This window comes from Canis lupus, chromosome 30 (genome assembly GCF_048164855.1).
Source record: "Canis lupus baileyi chromosome 30, mCanLup2.hap1, whole genome shotgun sequence".
Classification (NCBI taxonomy): domain Eukaryota; kingdom Metazoa; phylum Chordata; class Mammalia; order Carnivora; family Canidae; genus Canis; species Canis lupus.
This window is the reverse complement of record NC_132867.1, coordinates 28,538,442-28,551,013: the sequence shown is the minus strand read 5'-3', so window position 1 is coordinate 28,551,013 and position 12,572 is coordinate 28,538,442. Positions and strand designations below refer to the sequence as shown.

Below are 12,572 nucleotides of genomic sequence, written 5' to 3'. Positions count from 1 at the left end.
AGTCAAAAAACCTATCACTACATAAACACTAAAATATATTATGAACTAGGTAAAACAAGTAAAACAAGCATTGAAAATTCTGTGTATTAAACATGTATATAACCTACTTTAACTAAAACACTGGCATAAATGAGGAATTTGTGCATAGAAGGGCATACAATGGCTAAAATTAAGGGAGAATCAATATTTCACTGTTCCTCCCTGCCCTCCAAAAACAAAACAAAACAAAACCAAAATACATATTAGAGAGTTCCATAGACTTAAGATATTTTCACTGATATATATACAATATTATTCTAAAGGAATAGAGTACTAATCATGTGTCAGGCATTGTGCTAAGTGTTTTACATGTACCCACTCAACCATTCACAAAATAACTCTATGAAAAAAGCTTCTACTATTGTTTCCATTTTATAGATAAGGAAACCGAATCAAAGAGAAACTAAACATTTTGCCCAGTGTAACCTAGCGACTAGGCACCATAGCTGAAATTTAAACTCCAGCATTCTAAGACCAGGCCAACTCACATCTCTAATTCGTGGTCACATATGTAGATCCATTGAAAATGTGAACTCCACCCACCAGAGAAAAATAGGAGGACCTACAGGGAAATTTCCAGTCTGCAAACACTAGAGGATACTGCTGGGGTATCCATCCTACCCCTAATTTCCCTGCTTCCTGAACAAGGCAGCTAGGTGGTCATCAATATATCTGATACTTTCTAATGAAATTAGTTTAGAAACTTAAACTTCCATGAGTAAACATAATTTTTCTATGGCCCCGTGAACACAAAGGAGTTCATGAAAACCAAGTCCAGAAATAGAAGCTTTGGAAAGCTACTTAAATTTTTATTCTAATTATATATAGATATAGGTATCTATATGTAGCTATATCCTTAATTCTGAGATTATAAACAGCAAACTGATGTATGAATAGGAGACCCCCCATGCCACTCTGTGCTGAGAGATGACCTTCACAGTTTCATTTCCTATGGATACAAGAGTGTGTGGTTTGCTTGAGCTCATGGCTGGTAGGGACCTTAAAGGTCATCTTGCCTTATGACTACAGCAAAAACTTGGAAGCAGAAAGGTCAGCCCCAATATCTTGCCATTTTCTTTTTGACAGTTGGAGGCAAAGTGAGAATCAAAAAGAAATCAGTGTTTGTGACCAAAGACAGAGAAGCCAGACCACTCATAAAGTTATATTCACTTTCATGCTGGCAGCAAGAAATAAATACTTGAGGTTAATCAAAAGAATAGACATTTGTTGTATTTTAAGGCAATACAAAATTTGAAAGAAGATTGTGTTCTTAAAGAGAAACATAATTAAAACATATTGTCAAGGTAAGATCTGTGACTGGCCCTCTACCCAAAATAAGGGAGAGAGTTTCAAATCCCCTCCTGGTTGTATTTTCTAGGTGAGCCACATTTGGACACTTGCTTTGGTAGTTTTAGTGCAAAATAAAGAGAAATGTCTGAAATCAAATGTTGAGAGTTCAAATAAAACATTGCAATTTCTTAACATATATTTATAGGAAAAGAATATACAGAAAACTTTTTATAGTGTTTTAATAAAAATTAATTAATCTAGGTGTTGGAGATTCTAAGTGAAAGCAATTGAGTCTGAGAACTCAGATGGACTGAGTTCAAATGCAAGATCTTCCTCTTATGAACCACATTTCCTGGGCAAATTACTTAATATCTCCAATAATAAATTTCCCCATCTACATAATGGGCATAATAATTTCTACCTTATAAGATTGCTGTGAGATTTGTGTGTATATATAAAATCTTTGGCACTCCTTCCTTCTCTCCCTCTCTTCCTTCCATTTTAATGGTCTTCCTGAAATTAAAAATGTCCTGCAGAAAAAAAAAAAAAAAGAATAACCTACCACTGAAATAAATATCTGAGCAAAATCTGCAAAACCCTCGTGCAACACCATCTACCACAATGGCACTATAAAATATTCAGTTCATCTTAGTAGCAACACATAAATTTCACATCACATAATGCTACAAAAAAACATTAAATTTCATTTGTGACACACTTACTATAACATTTTTTGGAATTGTAATTCATAGAAAACGTTTCTGAAGTTTTACTTTGTGTGGCATGATTCCGCTCTCAATTCACTGAAGCCAAAACTTACTATTTGAAAGAAAATTAACATGCATGACATGAATTTTCAGCACTATAAGAAAATGGAAATAAAAAATTCTATAAACACTTATGTGTAAAAGAGCCAAAAAGTCATATGAAAACTACTACTTGTTTTAGAAGTACATGTCTGATAGGCCAGTAATTTACATCTAGGATCTAAATTTGTCCAGTTTTCAAATCAAGTAGAAAAATTAAAAATATTGTTTATTTAGGGGCTCTTGGGTAGCTCAGTCAGTTAAGCGTCCAACTCTTGGTTTCAGCTCAGGTCCATGATCGCAGGGTTGTGAGATCAAGCCCCGCATCCCACTCCATGCTCAGCGTGGAGTCTACTGGAGATTATCTCCCTCTCCCTCTCCCTTTGCTCCTCCTCCTGTGCGTGCTTCCTCTCTCTTTCCCTGTCCCTCTCTCTTTCTCTCTCTCTCTTTCTCTCAAATACATAAGTAAATGAATCTTTAAAAAATATTGCTCATTTAAACTACACCAACTCTTTTAAAGAACAAAAATGGAGTAATAAATTTTCAAAAATACATGTTGCATGTTGATATGCAAGGACCACAGGAGAGATTTCATTCTTCGCACACATGGAACACCAATTTCTTCCTATCGGGCACTTACAACTTGAAGAAATCATCTGGTGGCGTATTGTCGTTTGACTTTTAACATATCCATATTGCGAGTTAATCACAAAGTAGTCACACACTTTACCAAAGGCTTTGGGGTTTGAAGGATATTTTAAGGGTGATCTCATCAAAAACAATACTACTTTATAGAGATATCTCTAAGCAGGAATTTGTCATTTAAAGATCTTATCTTGGCTGGAAGAAATGACAGCAAATTATGTTTTATTACAGCATTTGTATACTGTGCATGTGAATCCATACAGTGTAATTGTAATAGATCTGTACGTATATATGCCATCTGCACATGTGTGATGTTTCATAATCATTGCTCCATTTTCTCCTTGTCTTATGCCATCATCTTTGCTGTGCAGTTCAGTACCATATTATTTTCATTTCAACCACAGCTGCATCATTGCTGCTGCCAGATCTCTGTTTTTTGGAGAAAATATACAATTTAAAATTGTTTTTTTTCTTTTTTTTTATCAGAAAGGAAAGTCATCAAGAATTAGATTTTATTTTAGGAACAAAGTAAGGTTTCATGGGAGAAAAAAACAAAGCCTTGGTGTAGAGAAGGTTTGTTCATTTTCTATAGCATTACTGAAGTGTCCGTATGCCTTGATAAACCTATCAATGTTTGGATCATCTCAATGGGGGAAATGATTTAACTTAACTCTATTTTGGTGTCTCAGCAAAGGTAAGTTGCCTATTTCGAGAGCCTAACTGGGTAGTTTTATACTATTGCATCTGTGAATGAAACCCCAAAGTTGACCCAGCTAGCTTGCTGCCTCCGTTTCCCCAAATAGAAAAGGCGGATGGCCAGTGGGTGGAGGAGGAGGTGTGGGAACTGGCCGGGAATTTACTCTGTGACAGAATTGCCTTAGACCAATCTCTTGTATTCATAAAAACCTAGGTGAGAGACAGATCAGTGGAGGAGGGAGCTAATTTGGTTAACCTGATGCTCTATTATTTCATGTTCTCTAGTGTCTCTCTTTCAATGCCATCATGGAAGAACTGGGAATCTCACTCAAAAATCAGAAAAAGCTAAAGAAAAAGTCAAGAACTAAGGGGAAATCTCCCTTCACAAGTATCCTTACTTGTCATCAGAGACGAACTCAGAGGAAAGAGACTGTGGCCTGATCCAAAAAAACACCCGCAGGCAACTTTCAGGAAGAAAAATGATATGCTCACTACAGGTTTTGAGAGAAAGTATTCCTGACAAGTGTGTGATGTGTTTCCATGTATCTATATACATAACTCTGGTTATGTATACAGATATAAGAAATACAAAAATTTAAGAAGCTCACATAGACAGATAGTGCTTGGGAAGTGGCACTGGTTCTTTTGAAATGAATTTGTATGCTCACTTATTTTGCCTTTTCTCTCTTCTCGATAAATTGCTGTGTGTGCTTTCTAAATAATAATAAAACAACAGGGTTTTTTTTTTTCCAGAACAAGTTTAAGTGTCAGTTTGTTCCCCTTTACTTGGCTCCCACTCACAATGTTTGGTTGCCAACTGTCATTTGTTGTCAGTTTGCTATTTTGATGACTCTTCTTACCTGTTCAGACAGACAGAATCATTTCTGGCTAAGTTAAAAGAAATACTTTTAATTCATACCAAATACCTAGCTATTACAGTAAAGTAACACTATTCATCTTTGTGCTTTAAAAACTAATTTCATAAATACTTTAAAATAGCACTTGGAACATCGATGAGTGTGAGATAAAAGGATTCTAAAAAAGAAGGAGGGGTCCATTTAAAAATAAGTGTCTACCACATTCTGGGGACCATTCTAAGCTCTGGGAATACTGTGGTGAAGAAGACAGATACAGTCTCTGCCCTCACACAGTTTATAGTTAAACAAAAAAGAAAAACATTCTATTACTCCAAGAGGGTTTAGTACTTCCTCAGTGGAAGCCAGAAGCTGAAGGAACATGCAGAAGTATTCAAGGAAATCTTTCTGAAGGAAGTATAGCTCAACTAGAATGACAAGTTAATCAAGTGAAGGGAGAGACCTAAGATGGAGAGGCAAGCATTCCTGGCTGAGGAAACAGCATATCTGAAGGCCTGAGAGAAGAGCCAATGGGGCCAGAATGGTGAAGGGAAAGGAGTCTGATGTGGCTAAAATCCAAGGGGATGCAATGGGCTTGCCAGGTAACAATCATGGCTGAATGTCAAGAAAAGATTGAAGGCAAGGAGACTGAGGAGGAAGAGATAGGGTCACCTGAAGACTCTTTTGGGAATCCAGGGGAAGGCCGTTGCAGCCAGACCAAGAGCAGCAGCAGACAGACAGACCACTGGATGATGGAGGTGGCTTAGAGGCACACTCGTGGCCAGTGATTCAAACAGTGGTCATGTCAGAGAGAAGAACAGGGTTAAAAAGAATTGACGTAAGGATAGAGGGAGGCTTTATTGGAAGAGTCGAGTTATCATTCATTATCTTGGGAACCAATGAGAAAGGAGAAGGCACTGGATCAATATGTCATAGGTTTAGATCCCATTAGTTTCTATGGGATTATTCTATAATGAAAAGAATCATTTAATTTACTCCCTGTAGAGCTTAAGTACAAAAATAATTCTGGACATAAAAAGAAAAAAGTCACCTTTAAAGTAGCAATAACAGATGTTGGACAGTTATTTTACTGTGACTATGATCAATTCTCAGATTTGGGATCAATCAGAATTAGAAGACAATGTATTTCATTAAAAAATGCATTAAGATGCTTACATAAAAACCATGAAGATGCTTATATTAAAAACAATATGCTTATAGATAGGAACAGATAGAAAAGCACAGAAATATGGTGAATGCAACATCTGAAGATGGACTAGAATGATAATAAGTTAGAGGGGAAACATTTACTTTATTTAGTTCACTAAAAATTATACCAAGTGTATTCTATTCTCCATTGTCCACTGTGACAGTATGATACTTTTCTTTCATTTCAGAAAATATTACTGTATCTTTTCATAGGCTGTTGCAGTAATTCGTGGGAAAAGAAGTATTTGAACTTCTAATATCTAAAATATATTGTGTTTCAGTCTGGTTTATAGATACTTTAGGGTCCACTAACCACTTTCCTTTTCACTTAGCCATAACTGCATTTTCATTCAAGGCATGTAATACTTGCTATGAGTAAGTTGGTTAAAAAATATATTGAACTAGGCAAAAATGCAGAATATGACTTTTATGGCAACTACTAAATGTGCATGATCACCTTCCTTTCCCCCACCCTCAATATTTTCATTCTGTAAGCACATTTGGAGTAAATGCATATACATATGCTTCTGTGTGCCTGTATGTGTTAGGGCAAAACATAGAGTAAAATAATGAGTTCAGAGGAGATAAAAAGAAGAAATTGTGGAATATCTGGAACTTGCTCCAGAAAAATCTCTGAGAACAACCATTAATCTTGGAAATTCTCATCCCCTTCACTAAAGAACAGTGACTCATACACAGTTATGTGGAAATCAATGGGAAAGTTAATTAAAAACTGGATCTTACATTTCTTCCTTCAGCAATTTCTTGATGCTAATAGAAAAAGATTGCCCAGGTGAAATATTCAACCAGAAAGAGGGAGGTCAGTGTTGATTGAAAGACAATGTTCATGGCTAAGATTTATTTTCCCTTTTCAAGTTTCCAATCTGAGCCCATCTTGCCTTTAGTACAGAGAAAAAAGAGACAATTCCTTGTTTGCATTGACCTCATGGGGTTGTTGACACATCTAAGAGTTCAGAGTTTTCAATTCTTAGCCTAAAAGAAGCTGGAGAGAAAGAAATAAGGAGGAAGTGGATCAAAAAACTGGAGGAAGATCAAATAGATGTGACCAGCATTTTCTGTTTCCTGTTTCAGCAATTCCTGCTTTAATTTAACCCTTTGCCTGACCAAGACACTAAACATGTTTTTTTTCATGTCAAGTCTTTACTTTAATTCTAGTTAGTTAAATATACAGTAAAATTTTTGTTTCAGGCATAGACTTTAGTGATTCATAGCTTACATAGAACACCCAGTGCTCATCACAAGTGCCTTCCTTGATGCCCATCACCCATTCGGCCCATCCCGCACCCCCCTCCCCTCTAGGAACCCTCAGTTTGTTCTCTGTAGTTAAGAGTCTCTTATGGTTTGCTTCCCTCTCTCAATCAAGAAGCTCCTCGGATTGTATTTCAAAGGAGGAATAATGTAAGAGTGACTTCCGGGAGAGATATTTCTAGGAGCTCTCCATGTAGTGTGATTTTTTTCAAGAAACATAAAGTCTACCTGTCCCAAAAGATATGGTCCACCAGATTCTCTCCAGCATCAGAGTGGCCAATGTGTTTGGTAACAAACTGAAGCATTGTCTAAAAGAGACCCAAGTTACAATCCACTTGCCTGAGGCATTTATTAGTTGACTCCTTCAGCTTGTAGCAAGGAGAAAGGAACAGTTATTCACCTATCAAGGATGTCCAGAGGAGTGTACAGGGTTAGGACAAACAAGCCATTCCACCTAAAATAGTGGAGTGCTTGGAGAAGAAGCCTGTCAGGGTGGGGAAGAGGTAATAAAAAGTAAGGCTAAAACTTCAAAGGCACAACCAGGTCTCAGTTTCATTCATGTCTAGTCCTGTATATGAAGCAAAATTTTTGCCAGTTACATTTCTTAAGAAGTGGTTGTGTAAAGAGAAAAAGCAGGATAAAATAGGAACAGTAAATCCACCAGAGTAGAGACATATATGCTGTATTTACAAATAGTACCTCAAAGTCCCATAAGAACTTGGGAAGAAAAATGACCAACATTAAACCATACTGGCAAATTGACACTTAGAAACCCAGAAACACGTGGGCTGGCTTTGCAGATGAGCAGCTTCAAACCATGTCACAAGTGCACCAGACAAGTTGCTTTCTAAGCTTTGCCTTTGCCACAAGATAACCAATTAGCAAAGTTACTTCATTTTTATGCAGCCTAGTCAGTTAACTGAGACTCCAAAAAGGATTTGTGGGTGTGTATTGTCTGGTTTGCTTATTTATTTCATACACCTTTTCATCCCTTTTCCCCCATCATTTCCCATCCCTTTTTCTTCATTCATAGAATGTCCAGATCCCTCGTTTGCCCCAAACAACTCTGCATGAAGCCTGAAATCAGAAAGTTTTAAAGGTTAAGTAGCCCTCTTGCCTTCATAAAAGCATCCCAATATGGACAGTAAGTCATAGGATATTTTGCTCATTGGCCCTCAGACTTCATCTTCTTGGCAGCCATAGAGTTCCACTAACAAAGTTGAAATTTCTACTGATGGCAATAGAGAAGTCTCATCCAAATAGAAAACAAGGGACTCTCATCCACCATCAAAGTAATCTAGGAATCTGGAAGGAGTCCGATTAACTTTGATATTTCATTTGAACATTATAAGAAAGATTATACATATATATAGATAGATGTACATATAGAAATAGATAAATGGGGGCACCTGGGTGGCTCAATAGTTGAGTGTCTGCCTTTGGCTCAAGTCCCACATCGAGCTCCTCACAGGGAGCCTGCTTCTCCTTTTGCCTATGTCTTTGCCTCTCTCTGTGTCTCTCATGAATAAATTTTTAAAAAATACATAAACGATAGAAAGATGGTAGACAATATATATATATAATAGATAGATAATATATAAGAGATTATAGATTGATCCCATTGTCTTAGTCTGATCTGGATTATGCTCCTAGTATATATCAAGGCCATGCTATCAGATATTAACAATTATAATAATAGCTATCATTTAATAAGGATGTGCTAAATCCAGGTGTACTATATGTACTTCACAACAGTTGCTCATAAAATAGTCATAGCAACCTAAAGCAAACATTGTTTTTTACAGAGTTAAAAACTGAAGTTCAAAGGGGTTAAACAGCTTTCCCAAGGTCACTTCACTATAAAGTGGCAAATGATGTAATATAACCCCAGCCACATCAACACAACCACACTCCATTCCTTCCTAACTCTGAATACTATTGGCCAAACTTGGGCTTCACCCCAAACATACCTGATCTCACAGTATCCCCTCTGCAGCCTTATGAGGCTGGCACTCTTATTATTATTATTATTATTATTATTACTTCTATTATTATTATTGCTATTTTAGAAAAGGAAATTGCAAGAAAAAAAAAGTAAGTAACTCCCCAAAGTCAACTGTCTGTTGATTGAAAAACCAAGATTCTAATTTCAGTCTCAAAGTCCAGAGTCTCTTAACCACAGCACTAAATAGAATTATGTATTTAATATTTTTGTTTTATTCACAGTTAAACAAATATTTGTTTTGTATAAAAACAAATTCTTGACTCAATTTTTAAAGGAGTGTCATAGGCCAATTAGTCATCTTCCATTATAATTTAATAGAATAAATAGAGAGATAGCTATTACTTTTTCCAAAAAGCAATATCTAGGGATACTAATGCCTTGCTAAGGCACTTAAATAGCAAAATGTCATTTTAACCCTTAATTGTTAATAACCCTTAATAGTTAATAAAATGAACTCTCCACCACATGTGCAAACTAGTTGTATTACTGATTTGAAGTAACTCTTTGAACATTGCTTGTTCCTATGGCAAGTCATTCAAGTCATAATTAAAACATATGAATGGTGTAATGTGTTAGTTCCTGTAAACATCTAAAGCCTTATCATGTTCCGGCAATCTCACAGGAGACCATTAGATCATAAACTCCCAGTTGATTACAAACTTCTCGAAGGTGAATCGGACTATTTCTTTTAAATATTAATCTCTCTATAGAAGTTGTTTATCTTCTCACATATTGTGGGGAATAAACAAAGACTTGCTGAATAATGAATGGCAACCTTTTGAGCATATGCCATGGAGACACCTGCCACAAATTTTAAAGAAGATACAGTCATTGCCTTTGAGAATATTAGAAATGAACAGGTCAAATTTCAAATATATAGTCCTTGCCTTTGAGACTATTAGAGTTGAGTAGGTCAGATTTCAAAGGTGAAATTTCGTTGGTTCACTTGATTTTTAGTGACTGCAACTATGAATGCCATTGAGTTCTCTAGGATTTACATTCCCATATACCCACAATGAACATATGCTGGCAAATTCTTCAGTAAGAGATCAAGAAATACAACAATTTCAGGAAACATCCACACATACAGGATAAAGATTTTCAAGTAACAAACATCACAGAGAATTTTAAATGCAATGATAATGTCTTCAGTACTTGTAGATCTGTCATTAAGCTACTTCCAGGGTATTTCTGAAGAGGCAGGCTGCTTTTCCTTGTCTTCATGATGAATTCTGTACCAAGAGCAACAAATTAAAATGAGACCATTTTTAATAAAGCCATGCCAAGATTTAAAAGTAATTTGGTGGCATTAAGCATAATAAACCAAATTATAGTGATGAAAGAAACATTTTCATTAAAGCTTTATAAAATGACACTCAAAACTCCAATGTAGGGATGGAATTGAGTCTACATTATCTCAAGGGAACCAAGATAACAAATGACAGCTAGAATTTTAAGCTCATCATAACAAATATATAATTAGTTTTGACCTTTTCACAACATCCCAACAAATATAATGATTCATAAGCATGCATATTGCAAATGAAATTAATTACAAGGGTATCTTTCACTGAAATGTTTAATGATCTCATCATAGATTTCTTGGATGATTTCCTTCTGACTTCCTCCAGAAAATGATGCTATTAGAGAAGCCACACACCAGGTTAATTTCGTCAAACCAAAACCAACCAACATCTACAACCTGTGCCTGGCTCATGTTTTTCCATTTATATGGAAGCTTTTACTTTCCTCCTCTCTCTCCACCTCCATCTCTTCCTGTCCAAACTTGACTTAAAGACTCAGGTCAAATGCCACAGATACATGAAACTTCCCCAGATTTTTTAGCATCTCTCTCCTGTGACCTTTATCTGCACTTGAACAATTTGACCTTAACATTATTTGGTCCATGCTGGTCACTTGTGTAACACTTTATTTCATGCCTAAATCAGCCTTCTCATTACCATTCCCAGGGACTGGCTCACACAATACAGGGTATTGTACATAATAAATGTGCAAGTGAATCTCATCAAGGCCATTACATTGTCCACCAAAATATAAAACTTTACTCATCTCTTCCATTCCTAAGCTTTCCTAGAGAGAACTTGGATTCACATTTTCTCTCCTTACCTCTCTCTTTATGTTTTCCAGATCTTATTTTGTCCCCACATATATAATAAAATATTGGGGTTCCCAGACACTCACAAGATACATCAGATCTTTCAAGCAAGTATCCTTGTTGAAAAGATTCATCCTAGGTGAAAATATTTGCATTTGTCTCAGCAATCCTTAGAAGTCATTTGTGAAAATAAAATATACAAGTATAACCTAGACCCTAAAAGCATGTAGCATGTTAGCAAGGCTGACTATACACCCATAAAATGCATTTACTCAAAAATTTAAGACTAATAGATGAAAGGGGAGGAAGGAAAGAAGGAAAGGAAAGAAAGGAAAGGAAAGGAAAGGAAAGGAAAGGAAAGGAAAGGAAAGGAAAGGAAAGGAAAGGAAAGGAAAGGAAAGGAAAGGAAAGGAAGGAAAGAAAGAAAGAAAGAAAGAAAGAAAGAAAGAAAGAAAGAAAGAAAGAAAGAAAGAAAGAAAGAAAGAAAGAAAGAAAGAAAGAAAGAAAGGTGGGTGGGTCCCTGGGTTCAGTTAAAGAGCAACTACTTTCACATTTATAAAGTGTTGGACTGGGATATGAAGATGAATGGTTTTACTCCTCCACTGAGGAAAACAGAGAGGGGCTTATGCTAATAATCTAAAGGAGATCGGTCATAAGTGAGTTGGACACTCATAATAGAGGTGATAAAATGCTAGCATCAATCACCAAAGGACACAAATTCTGGCTCTCAGAAAGGATTACAGAGGTTCTAATTTGTTTGAGATGTTTTACAGACTATGGTTCTTTAAAGCAGAAAGATGAGCTATAAGATCTACCAGAACTGGCAAGCTTGTTCTATTGCTTTATATGACACTAAAAGCTATTTAAAATGTATCAAATATGATTGCTCCTTTTACACCTAAATTAGCACCTAAGGCTGAAAGCTGAGAACAAAAAAAGCACCAAATAGTCCACCTTATAACCAATGCCACAAAACCTGTGGGCTTCTATCCTTTTTGGGTCCTATTAGTTATCACTCCAGTCATGCTCTTGCTGCCCCTTCCTACTCTCCAACCTATGAAAGCAGAGATCTACAAAGGACAAAGCATGAGAGATGTTTCAAATTATCCATCTTGGAAAGTGGTACCTTTTCCCTATGAGAGAGAGACGTGGTCCCCACTGCCATGACCATGTCACATGAAGCGGGCTCCAAGCAAACCCATCTGAGAGGATGGGATGACTTCAAGCAAGAAGGACAGGCATTTCACTCCTCTGTCAGATACTTCTGCAGGTTACTAACTGAGATGACCTATGCTCTTCTCAGCCGATAAAGTAGAAAACTACAGAGGGGCCTGTCTCTGAACTTGCTACTCTTAGTATGGGGATACACCAGATAAATTTTGCAATATGCACAAAATGAAGAGCTTAGTCAGAGAAAGACTACAGTTCATCATGAGTACAGTCTCTCAAACTATCATTTTTTATTATATTATTCTCCTCTTAGATCTTTCAAAAGATAATTTATTAGCTTTAACTACAGCATCAGTAGAATACACAGTGGCATTTTCTACCTCATATTTGTTCCAGGGCTAAAGCATGGCCCTAAGACAATGTGTTTGTCACTCTTGAACAGTGCCCTAAAATTTTCATTCCAAATCCCATTG

General features: G+C 36.4%; 1 protein-coding gene across 4 annotated transcripts in view; it reads left to right on the top strand.

Moving 5' to 3' along the window:
• Positions 1-4,223, top strand: part of GRIK1 (glutamate ionotropic receptor kainate type subunit 1) — a 361,214-nt gene extending 356,991 nt beyond the window's left edge. For 2 of the 4 annotated variants that reach the window (XM_072806695.1, XM_072806696.1), the window contains 2 exons: positions 3,267-3,353; positions 3,762-4,223. In XM_072806695.1, coding sequence (XP_072662796.1) covers positions 3,267-3,353; positions 3,762-3,917 — 243 coding nt within the window. In that variant the 3' untranslated portion in view covers positions 3,918-4,223. The remainder of the gene's footprint in view (positions 1-3,266; positions 3,354-3,761) is intronic. The other 2 variants (XM_072806699.1, XM_072806697.1) reach the window with 1 other exon arrangement.
• Positions 4,224-12,572: the final 8,349 nt, after the last annotated feature.